General features: G+C 46.2%; 1 protein-coding gene across 1 annotated transcript in view; it reads left to right on the top strand.

Annotated features, from left to right (window-relative positions):
* FAF1 (Fas associated factor 1) overlaps positions 1-25,051 on the top strand; it is a 299,655-nt gene that overhangs the window by 263,040 nt on the left and 11,564 nt on the right. Inside the window, exons 16-18 of the mRNA XM_083157375.1 lie at positions 2,474-2,554; positions 2,804-2,881; positions 10,297-10,512. Of these exons, the coding sequence (XP_083013501.1) occupies positions 2,474-2,554; positions 2,804-2,881; positions 10,297-10,512 (375 nt within the window). The remainder of the gene's footprint in view (positions 1-2,473; positions 2,555-2,803; positions 2,882-10,296; positions 10,513-25,051) is intronic.

Genomic DNA, 25,051 nt, shown 5'->3' with positions numbered 1-25,051 from the left:
GTGTACCTTAACTTAAGGTACACGATTACTCCCGATTGTGGCCGTGCTAGGAAACAAGTACCATATTTTGCTATATAAGGTAAACATTACAGGTCATTATAATAAAAAAGGTTTGCTTGGCAAACTTCACACCTATTTGGACAAATTCACTTGGACACTCAAAGGGTTAAAACACACCGGATATTTCTAGCACAAACTGAATCTGCCCCGTCGGAAAAGAAAAACCAACAAATAGCCATAATAGGCAAATAGATCATAGGCGCTTCAGCTACAAACACACAAACTGCAAATGACAATGAAAAAGGAATAAAGTCCAAGATCCAATGGTGTCCAAGTATTAAAGTGGTGAGAAAGTGGATGGTGATAATGCACCAGCCAATCAGCTGTGTTTGGAAATGTACTGGTCGGAGATGATTGACTGGTGCGTTATCCATTTTCCCCACTGTGTAATAATGTCTAACACAGGCATTATTAAACCTTGTATATTATTTCATGTTCATTTACAATGAGGTGGGGGAAATCATGTTGTAAGGACGATTGCCCACATCATCTGCATCTTGGGACTAGATTCCTTTTTGTTGTAATTTGCAATTTTCGCATTCTTAAGGCCCCCTTACATTATGCGATTTGGGCACGATTTTGCCCGATTCGGATGAATCGGGCCGTGAAATCGTCCCAAATCGCATATGGTGACATCCCCTCCGACACGATGCGCGGCCCCGTGCGCATCGGATCGGAGATGGGAGGTCGGACGGGTTGCACATGAGATTTGCTAAATCTTATGTGCTGCCCGGAGCCGTGCTCCCCCACACCAGGGGACCTACCAGAGTCAGGCGCAGGTAGCCGGGCAGCATCAGCGGGAGCAGGGGGGGCGGCGGCGCAGAGTACCAGGGAGCCGGGCAGGAGAAGACGCTGCAGCAGCAGCACTTTAAAAAAAAAAAGGGCCATACAAACGCATAGGAAGCCATTCATTGGCTGAGACCTCTCTCAGCCAATGAGCGATTGGCTGAGACCTCTCTCAGCCAATGAGCGATTGGCTGAGACCTCTCTCAGCCAATCGCTCATTGGCTGAGAGAGGTCTCAGCCAATCAATGGCTTCCTATTCGTTTGTATGGGGTTTTTCTTTTTTTTTTGGAAGTGCTGCTGCTGCATCGTGTTCTCCTGCCCGGCTCCCTGGTACTCTGCGCCGCCGCCCCCCCCCCTGCTCCCTGCCCAGCGGCTTCCTGCCCGGCTCCCTGCACCCCGACCCCCCCCCCTGCCCACTCTCTGTTTGCGGGCATATTCCTGCTGCTGTCCCCCGCTCCCATTGTCCCTGCAGCTCCCCGGGAGTGGCATGTGATAAATCGCATGCGATTTATCACATGCAAAACTTGGCACATGAAGTGCCATCGCATGTGATCCCTCCCGGGGAGCTGCTGGGACAATCGGGTCCGACTTGTCGTTATGACAAGTCGGACAAATGTAAGGGGGCCTTAAGCTGTAGCGCATTTGGTCTATTTGCCTATTACTGTTATTTGTTAAATACACACTTATGTGTTTTGGAGACAGCCATCAGCCGGTTTTCATGAGGGTTCTACCTATCTCAGTGATGGTTAGCCTTGACACTCCAGCTGTTGTTGAACTATACATCCCAGCATGCCCTGCTCCAGTTTTACTATTTGCCATGCTAAAACTGATGCAGGGCATGCTGGGATGTGTAGTTCAACAACAGCTGGAGTGTCAATGTTAGCCATCACTAACCTATCGGTTTACTGGTTACTGAACACATTATTGAGGCTAGGGTTGCCAATCCCGGGGCATTTTTTCAATCCCGTATTCTGGGATTGAAAAATGCTCAATCACGGGATTCTCGGGATCCCGTGATTGGCATCCCTAAAAGAAAAACACGCCCTGTCCACCCTACAGTTTAAGCTACATGGGAGGGTGGGTGCGTGGCAGCTGGGCAGAACAGCGCTGCGGGGGGTTCTGGTGCCGCCCCGCAGATTTACTTATAGGTGGGCTGGAGTGGGGAAGACAGCAGGGCTGCGGTGGGGCTTGCCTGATGCCTCCGGGCAGGTAGCGGCAGCACCAGCTGGGCAGGAGGGGAGTTCAGAGCTGCCGGTAGCGGTCATCTGTGGCAGTCAGAGGTCACGCTGCACAGGCCGCACACTGGGGTCGGGAACAGCTGTGCAGCTTCTGAGCGTGTGCTCAGAAGCTGCCCGGCATTAGACTGCGCATGCGCAGTCAATCCCGAAATCCCGGGATTGAAATACCGGACATTTGTGGGCCAAATCCCGGGATTGGCCACCCTAATTGAGGCTCTATAACCATCAAATTACTAAAATAAACATCTCGACGTTGGCAGTAATCTAGCTAAAGCGATTGCTCACTGCAGTCTTATTTTAACTCCTTTTCTATGTATACATTGTTAGAATGCTATTCACAAATATATTCTGGCCTAACCTTTCCATCTTCTGTCCATATTATCTTGTAGGATGAGCGCGAGGCGAGAGAGAATGTGAAGCGGGAGCAAGATGAGGCCTACCGACTGTCTCTAGAAGCCGATCGCGCAAAGGTAATTGGCCTTCACTAGAGTCCAACAGGCAGCAGCAATGGGCTCTTCTGTTTGTGGGCCTGCACAGAACTACAGATGTGTCCTCTTAATGACGGGATAACAGGAGCGTGCGCACATTTACACCCACTACCCATTCACTTTACACGGGGGAACCTCGGCAGTGCTGCATGCCGTGACAGAACGTTACAGCCATGCGGAGGAAAGCAAAAATGCCTGGTGACCGCAACGTAAGACCTTTTCTTATTTCAGAGGGAAGCCCAGGAAAGGGAGATGGCGGAACAGTTCCGGCTGGAACAGATCAGAAAAGAACAGGAAGAGGAAAAAGAGGTACGATATTGCTGGCAAAATGTAATTAGACCGCGTGGTTCATATACAAAATATTATAACTCAGACATGTCACTGTCCGGGTGTGGTATAGCAGTCCGACAATCGAGATCCCGAGGGTCACTATCCCGACTGCCGGTGCTCCGACAGGGGGGGCGAGTACAAAGAAGCCCCTTGCGGGCTCACTTCTATCGCCACGCTGGGGGCTCGGTGGCTCGCTTCTCTCGCCACAGGTTCTATTCTCCCTCTATGGGGGTCGTGGACCCCCACAAAGGAGAATAGTTCATGTCCGTCGGATCCCGACTGTCGGGCATTTAAACAGTCGGGATTCCGATATTGGAGTACTAACCGTCGGAATCCCAACTGTCGGGGAGTCATCCAGCACCTTACACTGACCTGGGAGCACTCGCGTACTCCTTAGATGGGTATCTAATAGATAGATAGATCTACAGTGCCTAACTAGACAGTCAATAGGTCGACAGGGTCAAAAGGTCGATATTCAAAATTGCGAGGGAAGCTATACACTGAGGGTCTGTGTCAACAGGTGTTGACCTTTTGGCACTTTTGACCTATGGCATGTTGACTGTGCTGTCGACCTACTGACTGTCTATTTGAGGCACTGTAGATCTATCAATCCACAATCCCTGAGATTCATTGTTAATACTTCCTCGTCCAGTATACAGCACTATAATAGGATGGAGCCCAGCCATCGTCTGCAAGCTCTATCTGCATGTTACCGATTAGGCGATGTACTGCCATATACCTTCCACAAGAAATACTCTAGCGCCCCCTCGCCAGCTTTATAACGCACCTCTGTGTGCTGCCAGAGAAATGGTACAATATTGGTACCAAGTGCCGGCATTCTGACCGTCCCAAGAATTGCGTCACCCCTGGTATGTCTGTAAAGCTGGTTGTCTATGCAGTTCAGCCTACAAAGACACCACAATATGTGCCTGCTTTCACTAAATGTGCAGTTAATGAAAGCACGCCGCAGTGTATCAGATAGGCAATGCTCGTTCCGTCCTTCAGTAACATCCCTCCAGTGTGTATTGGGGATCTGGACTGGCCCTGTCGCTTCAGTGTGTGGATCTGGCTTACAGCTGAGTGCTGCTCAGTCTTCAAGTCAGCAGTGCTAGATTTCTGGATCAGAAATCATAAAAAAGGGGGCACAATTAAAAGCTCGTTAAACGTGATGCTGACTTGGTTGTGTGTGATCCAGCAGATCCTGGCTTGTATAAACCTCCCTCACTAGGCACAGGCTGTTGTGAGGCTGCCCGACCGGACGCCTTTGTATACATGTATTTTTCCTTTGTGTTTTCTTTGGACCCAAAAGCAATTGTTCCTAGTAAAACAAACAGGTATCCTTTCTCTCCGCATTCATTCTGTTACCCTACCTTTTCATTAGAGCCAGTCTCACAATGGCTGTTTGGAAACTATATTTTCCTCCAAAATCTAAAACCCCAGCCCGCGTCTCCGAGTCCAGCCGGACCTCTGTTCTATTTAATACAGTGCGCAGAAATGGAAATAATAGATATTTGCTTTTCAAAACAAAAGCCATTTTTTAACAATGCTGTTTATTAAAGAATGCCGCAGTTGAAGTTCAGGGATTACACATAATCTATTGTTGTCGAGCTGTGTTTGCTTACATAGAGGGGTTTTTGTTCAGCGCATATATTTGAAATGTGGCTATTGATCTATTCAGAGGACGCCGCCTCCTCCCTTTTCTTTTGGCCCCAGAGTTGGTTGTTCAGATGCCGAAGTTTTATAAGCGCTCCGCATCATCTCATTGTTTTTTTTTATTTCTAAGTTGGTCCATTCTTCGGCACAGCCATTGTAAGTCTCTGTCCTGTGATAGCGCCATTGGGGAACTGGCTACACTGGGGGAATAGGAATTCTATGCACAAAGGAAAGCGAGTCTAATGAGCTACTGTTTATCCTTCTGCAATATAATTGAGTGGTCCCAGTAAATAAAATAGCATCTGTTATTGCAGCCAGCAGGAAAATGTCAAAACAAGAGCGAGAAACAGGTGCTTTAATAACAATGGAACAAACAAGGGAGAGGCGTGTGGGGTTTTTAGAGTGAACATCAAATGTAAAAATCCGGGTCATTGTCCATCGCTTTGGGTTTGTGGTAGACGGGAACAAGACCGTGTTACATGTAGTTATTAGTAGCAGCTGTAGTTATTTTTATGAATGTTTCTGTTTAATTGGTTTGATTTTGGAACATTGCAGGTCTAAGTTAATGGTAAAAGGATAATATTGGCACACGTGTTTTGCACCATGTACCCAGCGCTTATAGAGTAAATTGCTAGCTCATAATTGGGACAGGAGGGCCAAGTTCTTGCCGCATGCACTTTCCATAAAATTTGTAGAGGCCATCACCTCTAGTGTGCCAGGAACTCCGATCCCTTACTGCCTATCACTTGTAGTATGCCGGTAACTCCGATCCCTTACTGCCTATCACCACTATCTGCTCTCTTACTGCTTATCACAGCTAGTGCGCCAGGAGCTCCACTCTTACTGCTTATCACAGCTAGTGCGCCAGGAGCCTCCACTCTCTTACTGCTTATCACAGCTAGTGCGCCAGGAGCCTCCACTCTCTTACTGCTTATCACAGCTAGTGCGCCAGGAGCCTCCAGTCTCTTCCTGCTTATCACAGCTAGTGCGCCAGGAGCCTCCACTCCCTTACTGCTCATCACAGCTAGTGCGCCAGGAGCCTCCACTCTCTTACTGCTTATCACAGCTAGTGCGCCAGGAGCCTCCACTCTCTTCCTGCTTATCACAGCTAGTGCGCCAGGAACTCCACTCTCTTACTGCTTATCACAGCTAGTGCGCCAGGAGCTCCACTCTTACTGCTTATCACAGCTAGTGCGCCAGGAGCCTCCACTCTTACTGCTTATCACAGCTAGTGCGCCAGGAGCCTCCACTCTCTTACTGCTTATCACAGCTAGCGCGCCAGGAGCTCCACTCTTACTGCTTATCACAGCTAGTGCGCCAGGAGCCTCCACTCTTACTGCTTATCACAGCTAGTGCGCCAGGAGCCTCCACTCTCTTACTGCTTATCACAACTAATGCACCAGGAATTCCACTCTCTTACTGCTTATCACAGCTAGTGCGCCATTACCTCCACTTTCTTACTGCTTATCACAACTAATGCACCAGGAATTCCACTCTTACTGCTTATCACAGCTAGTGTGCCAGGAACTCCACTCTCTTACTGCTTATCACAGCTAGCGTGCCAGAAACTCCACTCTCTTACTGCTTATCACAGCTAGCGCGCCAGAAACTCCACTCTCTTACTGCTTATCACAACTAATGTACCAGGAACTCCACTCTCTTACTGCTTATCACAGCTAGTGTGCCAGGAACTCCACTCTCTTACTGCTTATCACAGCTAGCATGCCAGAAACTCCACTCTCTTACTGCTGATCACAGCTAGCGCGCCAGGACCTCCACTCTCTTACTGCTTATCACAGCTAGTGCGCCATTGCCTCCACTCTCTTACTGCTTATCACAACTAATGCACCAGGAACTCCACTCTCTTACTGCTTATCACAGCTAGTGCGCCAGGAACTCCACTCTCTTACTGCTTATCACAGCTAGTGCGCCAGGAGCCTCCACTCTCTTACTGCTTATCACAGCTAGTGCGCCAGGAGCCTCCACTCTCTTACTGCTTATCACAGCTAGTGCGCCAGGAGCCTCCACTCTCTTACTGCTTATCACAGCTAGTGCGCCAGGAGCCTCCACTTTCTTACTGCTTATCACAACTAATGCACCAGGAACTCCACTCTCTTACTGCTTATCACAACTAATGCGCCATTACCTCCACTCTCTTACTGCTTATCACAGCTAGCGTGTCAGAAACTCCACTCTCTTACTGCTTATCACAGCTAGTGTGCCAGGAATTCCACTCTCTTACTGCTTATCACAGCTAGCATGCCAGAAACTCCACTCTCTTACTGCTTATCACAGCTAGTGCGCCAGGACCTCCACTCTCTTACTGCTTATCACAGCTAGCGCGCCAGGACCTCCACTCTCTTACTGCTTATCACAGCTAGCGCGCCAGGAACTCCACTCTCTTCCTGCTTATCACAGCTAGTGCGCCAGGAGCCTCCACTCTCTTACTGCTTATCACAGCTAGTGGGCCAGGACCTCCACTCTCTTACTGCTTATCACAGCTAGTGCGCCATTACCTCCACTCTCTTACTGCTTATCACAGCTAGTGCGCCATTACCTCCACTCTCCTACTGCTTATCACAGCTAGTGTGCCAGGACCTCCACTCTCTTACTGCTAATCACAGCTAGTGCGCCAGGATCTCCACTCTCTTACTGCTTATCACAGCTAGTGCGCCATTACCTCCACTCTCTTACTGCTTATCACAGGTAGTGCGCCATTACCTCCACTCTCTTACTGCTTATCACAGCTAGTGCCCCGGGAACTCCACTCTCTTACTGCTTATCACAGCTAGTGCACCATTGCCTCCACTCTCTTACTGCTTATCACAACTAATGCACCAGGAACTCCACTCTCTTACTGCTTATCACAGCTAGTGCGCCATTACCTCCACTCTCTTACTGCTTATCACAGCTAGTGCGCCAGGAGCTCCACTCTCTTACTGCTTATCACAGCTAGTGCACCAGGAGCTCTTACAGTGCGAAATGTATTCACAGCTGCGCTATGCGATAATCGGCTAATGTCACAATAATCGACAATTGTACAGTCACCCGTAACCAACGTCTTTAGTATGCCGCTTGTGTGCAAAGACGCACTTCATGCAAACATTAACCACATGCTTGTGCAGCACGGCTGCCGGAAGTAACTGCATACGGTATCGCAGTCGCAAGCTGTGACACACATGCGTTTCACCAGTACTGACTCAGTCACTATGTGAGACCGTCATCACCGGTCCATCCTGGCACATGTGCCGTGCACCTATACGCGTGAGCGGACCGCTGACAATCTCTCAACTGCAAAACAGAGATTCAGGCCCAGTAATTGCAGCCTGAAGAAACAAACTTGGCAGAAAAGGCAGTTGCTGTAATGGTATTGGGTCGACCAAATTAAGGTCAACATGCATTAGATCGACCACTGAAGGTCGACACGTGGAAAATGTCAACATGAGTTTTTACCTTTTTTTTTTTTTTTTTTTAACCCGAATGTTGACATGGACACCGTATTGGTTCACCGTGTTACCTCGCATGGCTCTCTGCACCCGCCATGCTTCGAGCACGGTGCCTCGATACTATCGGCACGCTATTTTATTCTCCTTCCACGCCCTAGTGGATGATAGGGCATGAAATACCGCCTGTTGCCACATGTCGGCTTAAATTATTATTTTTTAACTCATGTTGACCTTTTGGGTTGACCTTTTGACCCTGCCAAAGTTATCCATGTCGACCTAAGCCCCGTCGACCTTCAGTGGGCGGGCTAATGCATGTCAACTTTAATAGTGTCGAGCTATTGGCTGTATACTGCTGCCGATAGCCTGTCAAAGGGATTTCTTCTTTTTTTCCATAGGACTGCGGTTTTAAATATGCCTGTGTGCCCATTTACATTTAATACCCAATCAAACAGTCTGAAACCCCCATGCTTGTTAATGTCTCCCTCCATCATTATATAAGTAATATCCATCAGTATATTACAAAGTCCTAGAGAGTCCGGCATATTCCACAGTCCTTTCCTATACCATCTAAAAGGAACATACCTTCCCATATTACCTCGGGCTACGTGCTCCACCACCCCCCTGGCTTGGAGCGTAGCTGGTTGTTTTGTTTTTCTGGGATACTTGCTGCAGAAGCTTAGGAAACAAGACGACACTTGTTTCTTTGTTGACAAAGGATACTGGAGAACATACGAGGTGTTACATGGCCAAGAGGTAATACTGGTTCTAGGAGGATCATGTTCATCTTTTCGGTGATTGTTTTCTCACCTAATCATCTTCAAAGAAGAGCGAGTGACCTGAACGAGCCCTGTATAGCCAAGTAATTACACTTCCACTCTGAAGCCTCGTTAACCTTTATGTCCTGACAATTAAATCAGGTGTCCTCTCCGGCAGGCCTCTCTGATCTAATTGGAGTTTGTAAAAAGAAGGATTTCTTTTAATTAGCTGCACTGCACGCTGTCATTAAGTGATGGGAAGTAAACAGATTTGTCACCTGGCACACAGATGACAGTGACAACATTTTCTGAGGGTGTTTGACACCTGTCCCTTAATCACTTGTAGCAGAGCCTGTTTACGCCATCGTTATATAACAGCACACTGCGGGTTTTCTACCGTCTTGCTGTGATGCGTTGACGTGTTTATGGGAAGGAACTAGATTATACCTGGGATTTACTGACTTTTATCTACGACACAGAAACAATACCGAACACTCTGAGCATGGTTAATATATATTCACAAATAAAACGATTCAAATAACTTTACTTTTGCTTTGCAGCATATTATGGGAACTACACACAGGGAAATTTCAGGGCATTTTCTAAGCGATCTGAATAGATTGCTTAGAAAATGCCCCTATAGCGCTTCGTGTGTAGGGACAGGTATGGATCATTGGGTTGACCTAAAGATGGTCGACACCACTGGGTTGGCATACTGCAAGGTCGACAGGGGTCTAGGTCGACATAGCTCAAGGTCGACATACTGCAAGGTCGACATGGGGTTTTTCACTGTCTTTTTACCCCGAGTGTCGACACAGTCGACATGGACACAGGATTACTTGCACCGCGTCCCCTCGCATGGCTCGCTGCACTCACCATGCTGCTCTCGGCACACTATTTTATTCTCCCACTATGCCCTAGTAGACGGTAGGGCATGAAATACCGCATGTGGGCTCACAAAAACAGTGAAAAAGCCCCATGTCCACCTTTTGGCTGTCGACCTAGACCATGTTGACCTAATGCTTCTGTCAACCTAATGACCTGTAGACCTTGACCCATGTCGACCTAGACCCCTGTCGACCTTGCAGTATGTCGACTCAGTGGTGTTGACCATCTTTAGGTCGACCAACCGACCGTATCCCCAGAGACCATAGTGATTCACAGCCTGCGCCTCGCTAACACCCAACGATTAATATCCTGCATGCAGGATAAATCTAACGAGATTGCAGATCAGAGCCAGTGTTCTCAATAAAGACCACTGGCCCGAGCAGATCGCTCAGCACACAGCGCTGAGCGATATACACCCGTCACCCTGTGTGTAGACCCCATTTACTCAACAGCAGTGGCACAGAATCGTTCCCCTTATCTGTAACAGAATTACGGTGGTAATCCAGGCCTTTCTTCTCCAGGACGGTCTTTAATATTCTCAAATGCATTTCGTTGCCAGATTTACAGTTTTACTTGATGTTTTGCTGATTCAGGGTGGTGGGATGAATCAGGTCTGACAACGGCTTATTAACCCACTCTGTCCCATTTTCAGGCTATCAGGCTTTCCTTGGAACAGGCTCTTCCACCAGAACCGGAGGAGGAGCTAAGCGAGCCCCTGAGCAAGCTGCGCATCCGAACACCGAGCGGGCAGTTCATCGAGAGGCGTTTCCTGTGCTCCAACCCCTTACAGGTGGTCTTTAACTTTGTAGCATCCAAAGGATTCCCATGCCAGGAGTTTAAACTGCTCAGCACCTTTCCACGAAGAGATGTAAGTATCTGCCCCGGACAGGCAAGCGATCCGCATGGGGTTATTGTGTTCTATCATTCCTAATCTGCTCACAAAAGAATAAAAAATAAGATAAGACAATGTCTTCTTTAACTAAGGGGGTAATTCAGACCTGATTGCTGGGCTGCTAATTTGCAAAACCCTGCGATCGTGTAAACTCCACCCAGCCAGAGTGAAATCCCGACCCCGTGCAAGCTTGCGGATATTTTGCAACCCGGCAATTAGCTGCAAATCCATTCGCAATAAGTCACCATCGAGATCTTTACACTGGACATACGTGGCGGCTGCGATAGAAACTGATCTCGGCCAGAGTAATTTAAAAAAGTAGTAGGATTTTATTGCAGGCTGGCCTCGCGCATGTGTTTACAAACCGTATGCATGCGCAGTCTAACGATTATCGCCAGACCAGCGAAATCGCAATCACCGTGCGATCAGGCCTGAATAACCCCCAAATGTAGAATTTCTTCTCCTTTGCAGTGGACGTTTATTATTAAATTGGTAACACAGGCAGCCTGATGCTGCGTATATAGAATGTCTGTTTGTGGAGAGTATCTCTGGTGTTTTCACAGTGCGTGAGCTCTGGAACTATACGCACACCAATAGGGGCGTAGCTGAGCCGTACACTTTTAACTGCATCCTCTTCAGCTGAAGATGCATGACAGGGCATTGTGACGTAGTGCATAGATGCAGATCCGCCAGCTGTGCAGACTTCAGACCACTCTGTTGCATTTAGTATACCGTAAGTAAGGTGCAGGCGTGCTCTGACTATGGAAGGTATTCAATTATGCCAATTGTGTCCATTTTTTATCAGCTAGCTCCAAAAAAAAAACGGACTTACCTATTCAATTGCAGCCATTTTCGGACAGTATTTCCACCGATGCATATTCATTTTAAGTAATTCACCGATCTACGTGTTTTCCTCCCGTAACGATTTTTCCAGCAGTCAAAGAATAAGCACTTTAATTGATTAGGTCAAATTTAAATTTGATCTGAAATTGTCAGAAAGTGCTGATTTTTTTAAACAGTTTTTTTTTTTAAATTGGCACAGTTTCAATACCCCCCTATGAAAACTAATACAAAACCGAGTATACACAACATACCTCCCAACATGGCATTGGAGGAACGACTCTTGTGTGCGACGTAAAATAGGGATGGGGCCTATGATTGCAGTACTCCTGCGAGGCCACACCCCGTTTTCTCTGCTGTGGGGGGGGGGGGGGGGCGTGGCCAGTGCTCTTTGAGATGCTGGTCATGCCCCCGGCCCTTCTGTCTCACTGAATAGAACGCATCTATTCACCACTGCTCAGCAGGAAGCAGGGGGGACGCCCAACTGCCCCCGGACCTTCACCATAGGACGCGGAACCGTCCCAATACAACTGCACTGTCCTGCGAAAATTGGTATAGTTGGGCACATCCCAAGACAAATACAGGCCAATATACACATTTTTATTGTGAATGCCTTTCAATTTTCATCTATCTCTGCATTAGGGACCAAGAGTGAGTAATGCTGGGTACACACTGGCAGATATATCCCTCAGTGTGTACCAGCTTTATATTGTATCTGTGAGCAAGATATTGTATTGACTGGGCAACACAGCCAATGCCCTATATATTTAAAGATATATTGGCGTATTGTGCTATGTGTACGCCGAACACCCGCACCAGGAGCCGGCAGTGATTGACAGCTCTACATCAGTCACAATGAATCAGCCAGTGTGCATAAAGGACACCCTGCCCCGTCTGACGAGAGAGATATCTGCAGACCGATTGATCTGCAGATCTAGATCTTCTAGTATGTACCCAGCATAACACGTCACAGCCCAGTTAAGTGCAATGCTACCAAGCGAACTGCCTTCACATTTGTGCCAGCCAGATCCATTAGTACTTTACCTATGTGTAACAAGGCCTCACAGTGATACAGTTTGCTGTGATCCCGCTATGCCGAAGTCTGCTACAAACCGAAATCAATCATAAGAATTATTTAAAGCACTCGGGATTACATTGACAAAGAAATAATGTTTGAAGAAACCCAGGCTTTTATCAATGTTCTACTGGAGGTTGTGAATCTGAATCAGCATAATCTCCCTATGTTCTCTGTCGTGCACCAGCTAAAACCTTGTTGCACAGGTAATGGAGGGGGAACAAGGTAGTGTGGAATTGCTGCACTTCTGCTGAGCCCCTTTATCCGGTAGTGAAAGGAGTTCTAGTAATAGATGGAAGTGGTGTAACGGGGGACTGCTGTAATAAAGTTGGCTTCGGGCACAGCAGATGTCTGCTTAATCTGACTTGTCTCCGACCTGCCCACTTTTCTGATTAAAATCAGCATCTCCATAAACTCGGATGAGAGGAAGCAACTCATTTGTAGATCATTTTATTAATAAACTGTTTACAAAATATTTACAAGCTGCATACAGAACCAAACACCAGAGGCTTAAAAATGACTAATACAGCCGAAGCTGCGAGATGTCTCTGTAATATATTCTAATCTCTTTAGAGCCGGCGATAATTAAACTGGAAAGAATACAATTTCCAGCAGGCCAAGAACTGCAAGTGCTTATTGCGTGATTATATAGGACACTTTAACCCTTTCCCTGCCAGGGGACTGCAGCGTTTTGCTTTGTCACCCAATTAGCTTGTGTCACCCAACACTGTGAGCGACACCATATTGCACTCTGTCACCCGTGAACGATTGTGTTGTTAGGGGGGGGGGGAGGGCTGATGTATTATTCTAACATTCTGATCTGCCTACCTGAGCGGGTCACACACTGCTTTCCCCATGAAGATTCTGACCTTTTAAATGTTTACATCAGCCGTTATAAACTGTGACAAAATGGTCTAATTGCTTTTATATTGGTTTGTTCATCTGGAAATGACAGTAGACATACACAAATCCACATAGTTTTGGTGATCTGCTACATGCATGAATGAGGGTTGAGTCATATTTATAGCAGTAATATTTAATGTGATCATATATAACAGCTGTTTCCTATCCCAGCGTTCTCCACCGATGACGTCCGTTCTTTTACGTTCCAATCATCCCTTACCCACCTACTAAAGACTGCTTACACAACTTCTCTAAAACGGTTGTATTGTGCAACGGAATGGCGTGTAAACGTCATCATGACACTTGCTCGCAAAAAAATCAGCAATGGCTTCAAAAATTATAGTTATTTATCTTGAAAGACAACACTTCTGCACATCTAATGCAGTGCAAATACAAGGGGAAAACGGTCACTGCAGTGGGTTTATGAACCACATACAGTATGCCATCGTGCTCTGCCAGTTAGCAGTGAAACGGTAACATCACCTTTATCAGTCAGATCTGATCATTTACATTATTGGTGGTGATGCTCATATTTCAATTTGGCCTGAACTGGTAGAACCTTTGATTGTCCCTCTACCTGGTCTTTATTTGTCCAGGTCGTATTTACCCTGCAGGATCTTGGCCAGGGATCACGGCCAAGACCACTGATTGTAAAACACGTTTTGTGATAGGATATTTTTGCGGTAGATCGCGGTAGTCTACCCTCCCGGAAAAATCGGGTCCCCGGCCCCCCCGGAAAGGTGGGCAAACCTCCCGGTTTCTGCAGGACCCCCGCTCCTCCCCCTGATCGCGGCTCCCTCCCTCCCCCCCCCCCCATCCCCGACGCACCATTTAAATAACCTGATATGCTTATCTCCGATGAGGGGGCTAAAGTGTCATAATCGTGTAATATTAGCCCCGCCCCTCCACGGAGATGTGCAAATCGGGTAATTTTCCGCATGGGAGCGGGGCTTAATGATGGCATGTTCAAGCTCCGCACCCTGAACTCCTGCTGAATGTCTCCTCTCGGAGAGGAGATTTAAAACGTCGGCAACCCTGCGGTAGATTAAGTTAAGAAATTCATTTATTTATTTATTTATTTATTTATTACGTTTTTCCCACCTTTATTCTATTTGTGCATGTTTACCACACTTCTCTCTTTAGGCCCCTTGTACTTATCCTGATGGATCAGGCCAAGAAATCGGCCCAAATTGCACGTGTTTGACATCGCATCTGACGCGCGGTCCCGTGCGCTTTGGAGTCTGAGGTCGGACCTGCCTGCATGTCCGAGTTCCGACTCAGATGACCTCCCGCATGACATACTGCTACCCATGTAAGTCCCCGGGCAGCTCAAAGGGGATCGGATGGCCGTACGCTGCTGCAAGAAAGTATTGTACATGGCCACTTTTCAGGTCTTCAAGAAAAAAAAAAACATAAAATACAGTTTTGAAAACTAACATTTCATTTATTGAAGGAAAAAATGATCCAACAACTGACCTTTTGGAAGATTGTATTTGCACTCTTAGGGGGTATTCAATCACCCGCAGCCATCTCCCGAAGGGGGGAGATGGCCGCCGGGCCCTATTCAATGCTGTCTTCCCCAACAGCATTGAACAGAGGATCTCGCAGAATGAGCCCGACTTCACAAGCAGTCAGCCTCGTTCTGCCGAGAACGGCCGGGAAGTGACCAGCTCTCGGCTGCAGCTCGCCTTTTCCCGGCCACAACTCTTGGCCACACCCCCCTTCTCGTCCCGCTGCAGGCAGGACATTGAATCCCGCCTGTGTGTTCTCGGAGAAACAGTGAACCAAAATGAATTGCTAATCAAAGTGAACACAGAATAAACCGTTACCATGGATCAATTAGTAGTGAAAAAGTTGTTGAGTCTGTAATTTCAAACTCCTGCGGCAGGTGATCTTGGCTTTCGCATACACATCAGAACGGTGTGTTCCCGTCCGACACATTGTATTGCCTTTACACACTAAAACAATTTAGTTAACGGCAGAACAATCCCTTGTTCTGTCCTTCATTAAACTGCATTAGGTCAGATGCGATCTCTTCTGGTTGGTTGTGCAGCAAGAGCATGCAATCAGTCACACACACAATGCCCATATGCACAATATGTCATTCTGTTTGTCCAGGTGCGGTACTATGTAATACACTGTACGGACCAAGAATTGCATAAGACTTGCGTCATGGCACATTAATGTGATATGAGCGGTGTTACATGCAGGATGCACATCTGACACATTCTATTCACGCTGTGCTCTTTGTAACGTGGATCTGGCTAAACTTTACAATGAAAACCTGCAGCATTTTACTGTATCTGCTGCCTAACCTGTGTGGTGGGATCAGGAGGAATACAAGTCACTTAAGGTAATCCCACAGCTGAAGGCATTGCTTAATCATTTAAAACCAGTTTGCTCTGTTCAGTATGATGTGATCCGCTCAAATCTGTTTAATTGGCCACTTCCAACAAACAAGTGAGATAACATTCTGGCAACATGTAACCCTGAGAATAAGGAAGGAAGCCGGGTGGAGCATTTAGCAGCTGGGATCACCCTCTCCTTTCCACTAGGTTTAAGGTGTACCTGCATTGTTTTGAGGGATAAACTATTCTAGAAAATGATCACTAGGGGACTACTCTGAGGTACAGTATGAGACACAAGATACCTCAATGATGCTACTAATTCATGAATATTGGTCCCAGCCAACCCCACATGTACTCCAGGCTACTACCTACCTTGTTGGGAAGAAAGGTGCGACCTCTTGTGCTCCTGCTGGACCGGGAATGTGATGCTGAGTTTTCAAAACCTAGACACGATATTCTCCCAACGTATCATTAAACACAACCAAAAATGCCAGCTGCAGCGCCTCCGTGTCAGTGGCAGCGACTGACTGACATTTACTATTTTGCCCGGTATATTTTCAGTACTGCTCTATTTTTCTTGGGTTTCAGCTGTAACGCTGTTTAGTTCCAACCCAGTAATAACCCATCTGTAACGTCCATTTAGTTCCAAGCCAGCACTATAGCCAGGGTGACAAAAAAACCCGGAATGAATGTGTTTAAATGCCCTTTGGTGTAGGGCAGGCCCGATAGAAAAACAGTGGTAGGGCATGCTGGGATTTGTAGTATCACAGCAGCTGGGGAAGCCTCAGGCCTGGTGTATAGAATTTAGATGCTGGTATTATAAAGTGGAAAGCGCTGCAAAGCGGAATGGTGCATTCACACTGGACGATGTTTGCACCGAAAGACATTGGTGACCAATGTGCATGAACTTCCTCAGCGTCCTGGATGAAAGATGTGGTGCATACACACTGGCGGTCATTTTGAATTAATCGCTCCCCCACGCATTCGCACGGAGAAGTGATGTATTACATCTGCGCATGCGCATACTGATGTATGTGCATGCGCAGGGTCCCTGGGCGAATGGACTTGGTGAATGGGGGGTGGCGGTCCAGCGCCTCATCCCCATGGAAACGCCCAGCGTTTCATGGGCTTCCCCATGAAGATGCTGGCCGTTCCCATGGGATAAAGGGTGGGAGGAGCTAGGCCGGAGGTGAGTGGCGGGGAGTGCCCTCTGGGTCTCAGTAAGCTACTGAGTCCACCAGAATGAGGGCCACTGAATGATCTGACGAGCGATCTAGGTAGAGTCTATAGATTTTTTAAAAAGATATCCGTAATTGAGCTGCCTGCACAGTCGGCGAACAACCTTGATGAACGACCACGGGTACGCGCATCATCGTTCGTCATTCGTAGCATACACACTGAACGATATTTTTACCAATATCGTTCAGAAGGGCCAAAATGAACAAGATACACAACATCGAGTGTGTATGGGGTTTATATCCGAAAACTGCAAGAGAAAAGAAACTGAAAGTTGCTGTTTTCACAATTTCAAACCATATCCTTAGGTAGGCCATCCTAAACAATAGCGACCAATCAGAAAGTGTCTTTTACCTGTTCCATGCAAGTTAGACCATACAAGCAAACATCTCATTGGTTGCTGTGCTGTAATGTAAATTTGAATACCAATCACGCCAGTATGCGTTATAGCCCAGCTGGAATGTGTGTCCCCTAGCTGGTGTTAAAAGGCTGTAGAATAAGTGATTTGTGTTAGCTCCGATAATTGGAGAACATGCTGGGAGTGATAGTTCAGTAACTGCTACGCAGGTTTCCTAACCTTCATCTATTCAGAAAAGAAACTTGTCTGTGAAATTAGTTTTTTTTTTTTTTATTTCTTTTAGTTCTGCTATATCTGGCAAACTGCACCGTCCCTAAATTAATTTAGAAGAGATGAGCGAACATTTGGGCATCGGTTACAGCAGCATATGGCAATTTCAGTTCATTTAATACCTGTGCTGCAAATCTCCACTCAATACAAAAATTCAATTTATTGTCAGTCTGCTGCATCTGTGCAGGTGCTGACGAGCAAGACGCCATCTGTGCCGGGGCCTCGCTGACAGTTTGCAAAAATAGAAATATATTGCCTGGCCGTCTTCTCTTGTGTACAAAACAGGAGGCGTCCGTCAGCTGTTATCTTTCCATATGGAAGTATGTAGAACACCGATAATATGCTAGCGTGGCATTTCAGCAGCTTGGCTGGACCAGAATGTCTTTAAAAGATTTTGTCAGTGAAATCGAGCATGTATTTTATATATTTATTTGGCCTCTAGGGGCGCTGTTCCGTGTAGTTTTGTTTGAATCTTTTTATAATAGGCAAGGCTGTTGCCAGTTTAATGGTGAAACTAGTCCTAACATACAATATAGCATCTTGTTTCACCAACATGTATAAAATCCTCCCCCTTCCCGAATAGGGATAGAAATATCTATATTTCCTGTACCTGTATTAGTGGATATAATTTATTAAATATTTAATTAGCAGATTCACATACGTAATTTTATGCTCTACATACCCTAATAGGGATCTGTTACTTAATCACAGATGATCAAGCTATTTAGTATGCAGCAGCAGAACCAATATTTATTTACATTCAAACCTATCTAAATGCTGAGGACTAGTGATGTCACCATTGCACGGCCGCAGACCTCTAGTTAATTAATCCCATATTTGCATTATGAGCCTAATTCAGACAGACAGATTTGTTCACAAAATGGGCAGAAGTAACATGGGCAGAGAGAGACTTCGATTTGGGTGGGGTGTGTTCAAACTGAAATCTAAATGACAACTTGTTTCCTAGCACGGCGCCCGTCGTGGGTCATCGCATACCTTAAGTTAAGGTATGCGATGGACGCGACCGACGCGATTTCAGGGCTATTTTTAGCCTTTTACCCGACAACTAAAAAATCGCGTCCATCGCATGCCTTAAGTTAAGGCATGCAATGGACGCGATTTTAAATAGGGAACAATGTTAAATGGGCCAATGGACCCGATTTTTCATTTGTATAGCCACCCTTACGGGTATTTTACATGAGAAATGCCCCCCCCATTGTTAACGCCACCCCACGATGAACGTCAACCCGAAGCGTGGTGAGCGCAGCGGTACGCGTCCCCCGACCTTTTGGAGTTAATTTTATATCGTGTAGTAAGGCGATCCCCCGCGAGGGGACGCGTAATATCTGTGAAGTAATGCGCGTCCCCACGTGGGGCTCGCCACGCTTCGGGCTCTGTGGCTCGCTGCGCTCGCCACACTATATAGCATCAACTCCACGCCGACGTGGATAGTGGGGGTATGAAAAGGTCGGAGGACGCGTACCGCTGCCCCTCGCGGGCTCGCTGTGCTCGCCACGCTTTGGGTTGGCGTTCATCATGGGGGGGGGGGGGGGGGGCATTTAAAAAAATAAAAATTGGTCTCCGCTTAAGTCAATGGGGTTTCCCCGGTAGTTGGAAGTACTTTATCTCCAGTTCCTTCCACCTGATTTACCCCAAATTTGGTCGCGAATATGACCTCTACTGCTGTACCAAGTTTGGGGTAAATCAAATGAAAGGAACCGGAATTATGCCCCCCCAAACTAGACCATTTTTGGTATTTTTCCCCATGTTAAGTCAATAGGAGAAATCTCAGTTTTGGGGCTTGTTTGTCCAGGCTATCATTGGGAACATTGGGAAGGTCAACATGGATTTAATGGGTTTTTTTGAGCCAATGTGCCAACAGGCGGTATTTCATGCCCTACCATCCACTAGAGCAGCGTTATTCAACCATTGTGCCATGGCACACCAGTATGCCTTGAGATGTTCTCAAGTGTGCCACCAGATCTAGAGATGTCCACACCAGTTTACAGCCACCACCAGTTCAACTGTTATTCACTCGTGAGGGCCAATTTATTTTATTTTTGTTACCTGTGAGGACCAGTGTGATTATTTTTTTCATATGGGGGCCAATGGGTTTGTTTTTTAGGTAGTTATGTAATATCTGGCCGCCCGATTTTTTTCATCGCATGCAATTTAGGGCATACAATTCATGCGATGCGATTTTTCATTGTAAAGACCCGATTTTTAATTGTATAGTCACCCATGGGTGATTTCATACCCCCACTATCCAACTACGCACGGAGTTGATTTTATATAGTGTGGCGAGCACAGCGAGCCACCGAGCCCGAAGCTTGTTGAGCGGACGCAGAATACATGTAAAGTAATCCGCGTCCCCTCACGGGGCTCGCCACGCTTCGGGCTCTGTGGCTCACTGCGCTCACCACACTATATGAAATCAACTCCATGCCTAGTTGGATAGTGGGGGTATGAAATCACCCATGGTTGACTATACAATTAAAAATTGGGTCTTTACAATGAAAAATCACATCACATGCCTTAAGTAGTGGCATGCAATGAAAAAGTCGGGCGCCTAGATAATACATAAGTACCGTTTTTTTTTCCAGTGGAGGCCAATGTTCTTTCCCCCTGTTAGGGGTCTAATGGTGTGGCTTTGGCATTTGTAATATCTTGTTTGGTTTTCCACGAGTTGACAGGGTGAATATCACTGCACTAGGGTGTGATGGGAGAATAGAATGGTGTGTCCAAAGCACGGCAAGCGCAGCGAGCCTTGCGAGGGGACACAGTGCACCGATATGGTGTCCATGCCGAAATTGGGGACAAAAAAGTGAAAAAACTTTTTACTGTCTTACTAATGCTTGTGTCGACCTTTTGGCCCAGTCTTACAGACATGTCAACATTTGGTCTGTGTCGACCTTCAATGGTTGACCCAATGACCCATACCAAATTATTTTTAGTGCTTTTTTTTTTTTTTTTTTAGAATGTGTTCTTCAGTAGCAGGTACAAGTTGTTCCTATGGCGGTCTCTATAGGAAGAGGAGTATACAGTTACTGAGCTGTGATGTAACAGTGTGCAGGAGAGAACGGTACAAACTGTCCTTTTATTTCTTGATTAAAAAACCCTAAGAAAACAAGAACACAGCTGCTGGGCGCTTGCTGCTCTAACTGCTGCCTGAAACATGCCTCGCATTGTGTACTAATTGCTATCTAACCAAGCTTATGTTTTTAGCTTGTTGGTTTCCATGTGGAATAGCATTAATAAGAAGTAATGAGACCTCGCAGTATTACATGACACCCAGGAGAGCAGGCACCCCGCACGGACTGCAGAATTACTTACCAGTCAGGCTACACGAAGAACATGTCTTAATGTGGGGGGGGGGGGGGCACTATTTTAGTTTATTTTGTTACAGCGCTGAGGCCGGGATAGTTAATGGTTTGTCCTGTCTTTAATACATTATTGTGAAATGATTGCATAGATATTTTACAGTTCCTTTACTCTTTACAGTGCTGCATAGAATGGACAGGGTGCATATCCCTTATCCAAAATGCTCAGGACCAGAGGAATTTCGGATAGTGGATTATTCCGTGTTTCACAGATAGAGACCAATAGGGCAACACCAAAGGATCAACGTTGACAGAAGGTCAAACTGCCGCAGGGGTCGACGCGTGAAAAAGTTCGACAACCGTCTTTTTTTTTAACATTTCGAATGTATTTATTTTTGTAACTTTTTATGCTTTACCATCCACGTGGACTAAGATTGGAAAGGGTAAAGTGTGGCGGTCGTGGAGCGACCAATGTGGGGGTAGGCGCTACACTAATTGGGGGTCCACTTTCTCAGGTGTCGACATTGATCGACCTAGTGACCGTTGAACCTTTGGTGTCGACATTTTGACTGTCTACCTAGATCTGGTCTGTGGGCTAATACACACCTAGTAGGGGGAAACAGTCATAATACTTTTATTTTTACTATGATGGCAAGTAGTCTATTGACATGCTGTCAGCAGTATTATATCAATGGTATCATGTTGTTTTAAGGAGCCCACACACGCACCGATCCCGGCGGTGCGATGCTGTACAATGGGGTGCTCGCTCCCGCGGCACCTCATCGCACAGTACAAAAAGTATGTGCTGCACATACTTTTTGTACTAGCTTTTTCTAGCATAGCATCGCATCGCATGCACATCGTATGCACAAGGCATACGATGCGATGCTATGTGTGCTAGTTAAGCCCACAACGCACGCCGGGATCGGTGCGTGTGTGGGCTGCATTAGTGTTATTATAGCACAGTGCCGGCATGATGCCTCTTATGATTGTAAAGCATCATGTTTAACATTTGCATGCCGACCCTGTTACATTGCCTTACATAACAGTGGGGCAGATTTATGAACAGTGATAAGGGAGAAGTGAGTCAGAGGAGAAGTGGCCCATGACAACCAATCAGCTGCTCTGTATAATTTAATATTATGCAAATGATGGATGTTACTTCAGTGCTGATTGGTTGCCATGGGCTCATTCCTGTCTGTATCATGCTGGCAACATATATTGACTGTCAATTGAGAAGGCGTATGTGTCTCATCATTTTAATTCTCGTATTTATTTTACAATTGTTCAGCAACATATGGAAGCCATTGATTTGTCTTGAGCACCTTGGTTCTGTTATATACGTTTATTTAAATAGGTGATCCCCCCCCCCACACACACACACACACACACCCCCCACACACACACACACTCTTTAGCTTCTCTCAGCCCGGAGACGCTAACAAGATATATATAAAAAACATTGCCAATTCATGCACGTTATTGGACAATGATATTGGATAGCAGTGGCAAGTGTCCAATCACATTGCATGCTGACATCCCACCAACATGTGAGATTTCTCCCAGGAACTTTTTAAGTGCTTGGCAGTTACACATTTTAATAATGTCATTTATCGCTGGTCAGATGAAGTATAATAAAATAAAAATAATCTCCCTGCAGTAGAGTAGTTTCATTCAGCGGCCAAATTATCCTGGAACTTGATAGTATACTTGGCATTACAAAGCAATGATGACTTGGATGAAGACGCTTTCAACTATGGTGGCTGTGTGTATATTACAAGGATAGCCATGCAACAAATTGTACTGTTCTGTGGGAAGATCCTTTTACACGCATTCAGAAAGACCTATAAGAGACAACCGAAACCTATGTCTCTCTCTGTGGATGATTAGCGAAGAGAGTAACTATACATTTGGACGATCTAGATCAGGGGTGATCAAATTTGTCCTCAAGATCTACCAACCGTTCAGGCCACCTGTGGATCTATAGTAGGAATGAATGCAGCAGGTTTGAAAATGTGACCGTTAGTAATGACTACAGCTAGGCACCAGCTAGGCCACAGGTTCTCAAAATCAGTCCTCAGGACCCCACACAGAGGATGTTTTGCAGGTCTCCTCACAGAATCAAGTGAAATAATTAGCTCCACCTGTGGATCTTTTAAAATTTCATTCAGTAATGAGTTCCCCCGTTGGGTGGTAAACGAGAACTGTGTGGGGTCCTAAGGACCGACTTTGAGTACCACTGATCTAGGGGATTTGGAAAACATGGACTGTTGGTAGATCTCAAGGACTGGTTTGACCAGCCATGATCTAGATGCTCTTAGGTTTGTGTTAAATGAGCATGGACAAACTCAAGAACCAGGTAGCCATGCGGTAGCACACCGTATACTATATAAAGATATATGCTAGGCCAGAGGTTACCCAACAAGGCACCGTAACGGTCCAGGTTTTAAGCATAGTCATGCTTGGCTACAGGTGACTTAATTAGCAACTCAGTCAATTAGATTTAAGCATCTGTGCTGAGCCACGGATATACTTAAAACCTGCGCAGTTGAGGTGCCTTGATGACCAAGTTCGGGAACCGCTGCAGTATACAGTTTTAAGTGGCTGATCTTTTAACTCCATAGTGCGACACTTAGGAGCATGTATAAATGAGACCGTTCCCCTCTCGCCCGCCTGTACCTGGCGTTTATCAAGGAAATCTATGTTTTTAATTTACATTTTTTTTACGTAAAAAGTGGGAAATCCAATATGTTTTGCCTTGTGATAGTGTTTCGGTGCTTCCTGTACGTTTCCACGTATGCTGTAAGTTATATTTATTATAGATCATATCCCAGCTACCGGGTGTGACCGTATACCTAGGCAGCCTTTAAACCCATAGCAGTAAGGTCATTGGTGTGAGATGGCCAATCATTTTCTTGCCTATAAGAACATTACAAGTGTATTTTTAACCCATCTTTGTGTCTGCAGTGCTGCGCCAGCTCCCTTCCACCACTGCGATTGTTTGTTTTCTACTGAAGAACGTTGTGACCCATTAAAGGCGAACACTTCCTTTTCCTAACTGAGTTTATTTTGAGTGTTTGTGCATTATTAATCTGACTTCGCGACAAGTAAACTGTTTATGGATAACAGATCAGTGTGTCTGATAATAATGCAGAAGGTTATGGGATGCTAATTAAGCTGAACAATGAGCCATACGATGCCGAGGGGAGGGGGGGGTGGGAGGTTGGAGCGGCTAAAACAAAGCGACAACAGCTCTGTTTGTTGACAGATGCAGCAGCCGCATATTCAGTAATTGGGTAATGGTGTAAACATTGGCGAATCGGCAAATCCCTGGGTGAATTGGAAACAGAAGGCAGGCTGAAATCAAGGATATAAACAGTCCCACCCCTACTCATGACACCCACCATCTTCTGCCTGAAGTGTTCTAAGGGGATCTCCAAAGTGTAAAAGAGATTGAGAAAAGGGCATCCAGAGCCTTATTATTGCCACAGAGCGTGGTTGACGCTCTGCGTATCTCTAATTAGCTGCTGCCCCATCTGGAGGCACTCGTTAATGCTGCAGTCCCAGTTCTGAAAGCTGTAAGCGGTGTTCATGGCAGGAAAGTCATGTTGCCACGTCTCGCTTCCATGCATCTCCCAGCATCTGTTTGAACATGTAAGGTTACGTCTAACACTCTGCTCATTTAACCACAACCACAAAACATCGGAACGAGACGTGAATGGGCAGAAACACTGTCTGGATAATTAGCCATTCCCACATTGCATAAGTTGCTGCAATGAATTCTGCAGTTGCTTACGGATAAAACATCTCAGTGAAGCGAGTTATATGTCAAATAACAGGAAATAAACTTTCATCCGCAGACCATCTAGAACTTTATGTAGTGGCAGTTTATTGACTTTGCCTGGCACAGGCCATCTCCAATGATCTGTGCTGCTTTGAGTTTGTAAATAGAGTTCTGATGAGGTTGTGTGCCGGTAATTACACCTCTGTGCGCCGTTCTACACCATCTGCTTGTTGGATGGCACATAATTACGTGATGCTGGTATAAAGTAGCATTAACAGGACCATACGTAGCGCTCTGTATTGGCATCTCTTCCATGCAGTCCTGATTCAGATTATGGAATCTGAGAACCGTTCTAATGAAGGTTTTTGAAAGAACTTTCTT

Source organism: Crinia signifera, chromosome 8 (assembly GCF_055691185.1).
Source record: "Crinia signifera chromosome 8, ASM5569118v1, whole genome shotgun sequence".
NCBI lineage: Eukaryota > Metazoa > Chordata > Amphibia > Anura > Myobatrachidae > Crinia > Crinia signifera.
The sequence above is the reverse complement of the archived record's forward strand: the minus strand, read 5'-3'. Positions and strand labels throughout refer to the sequence as shown.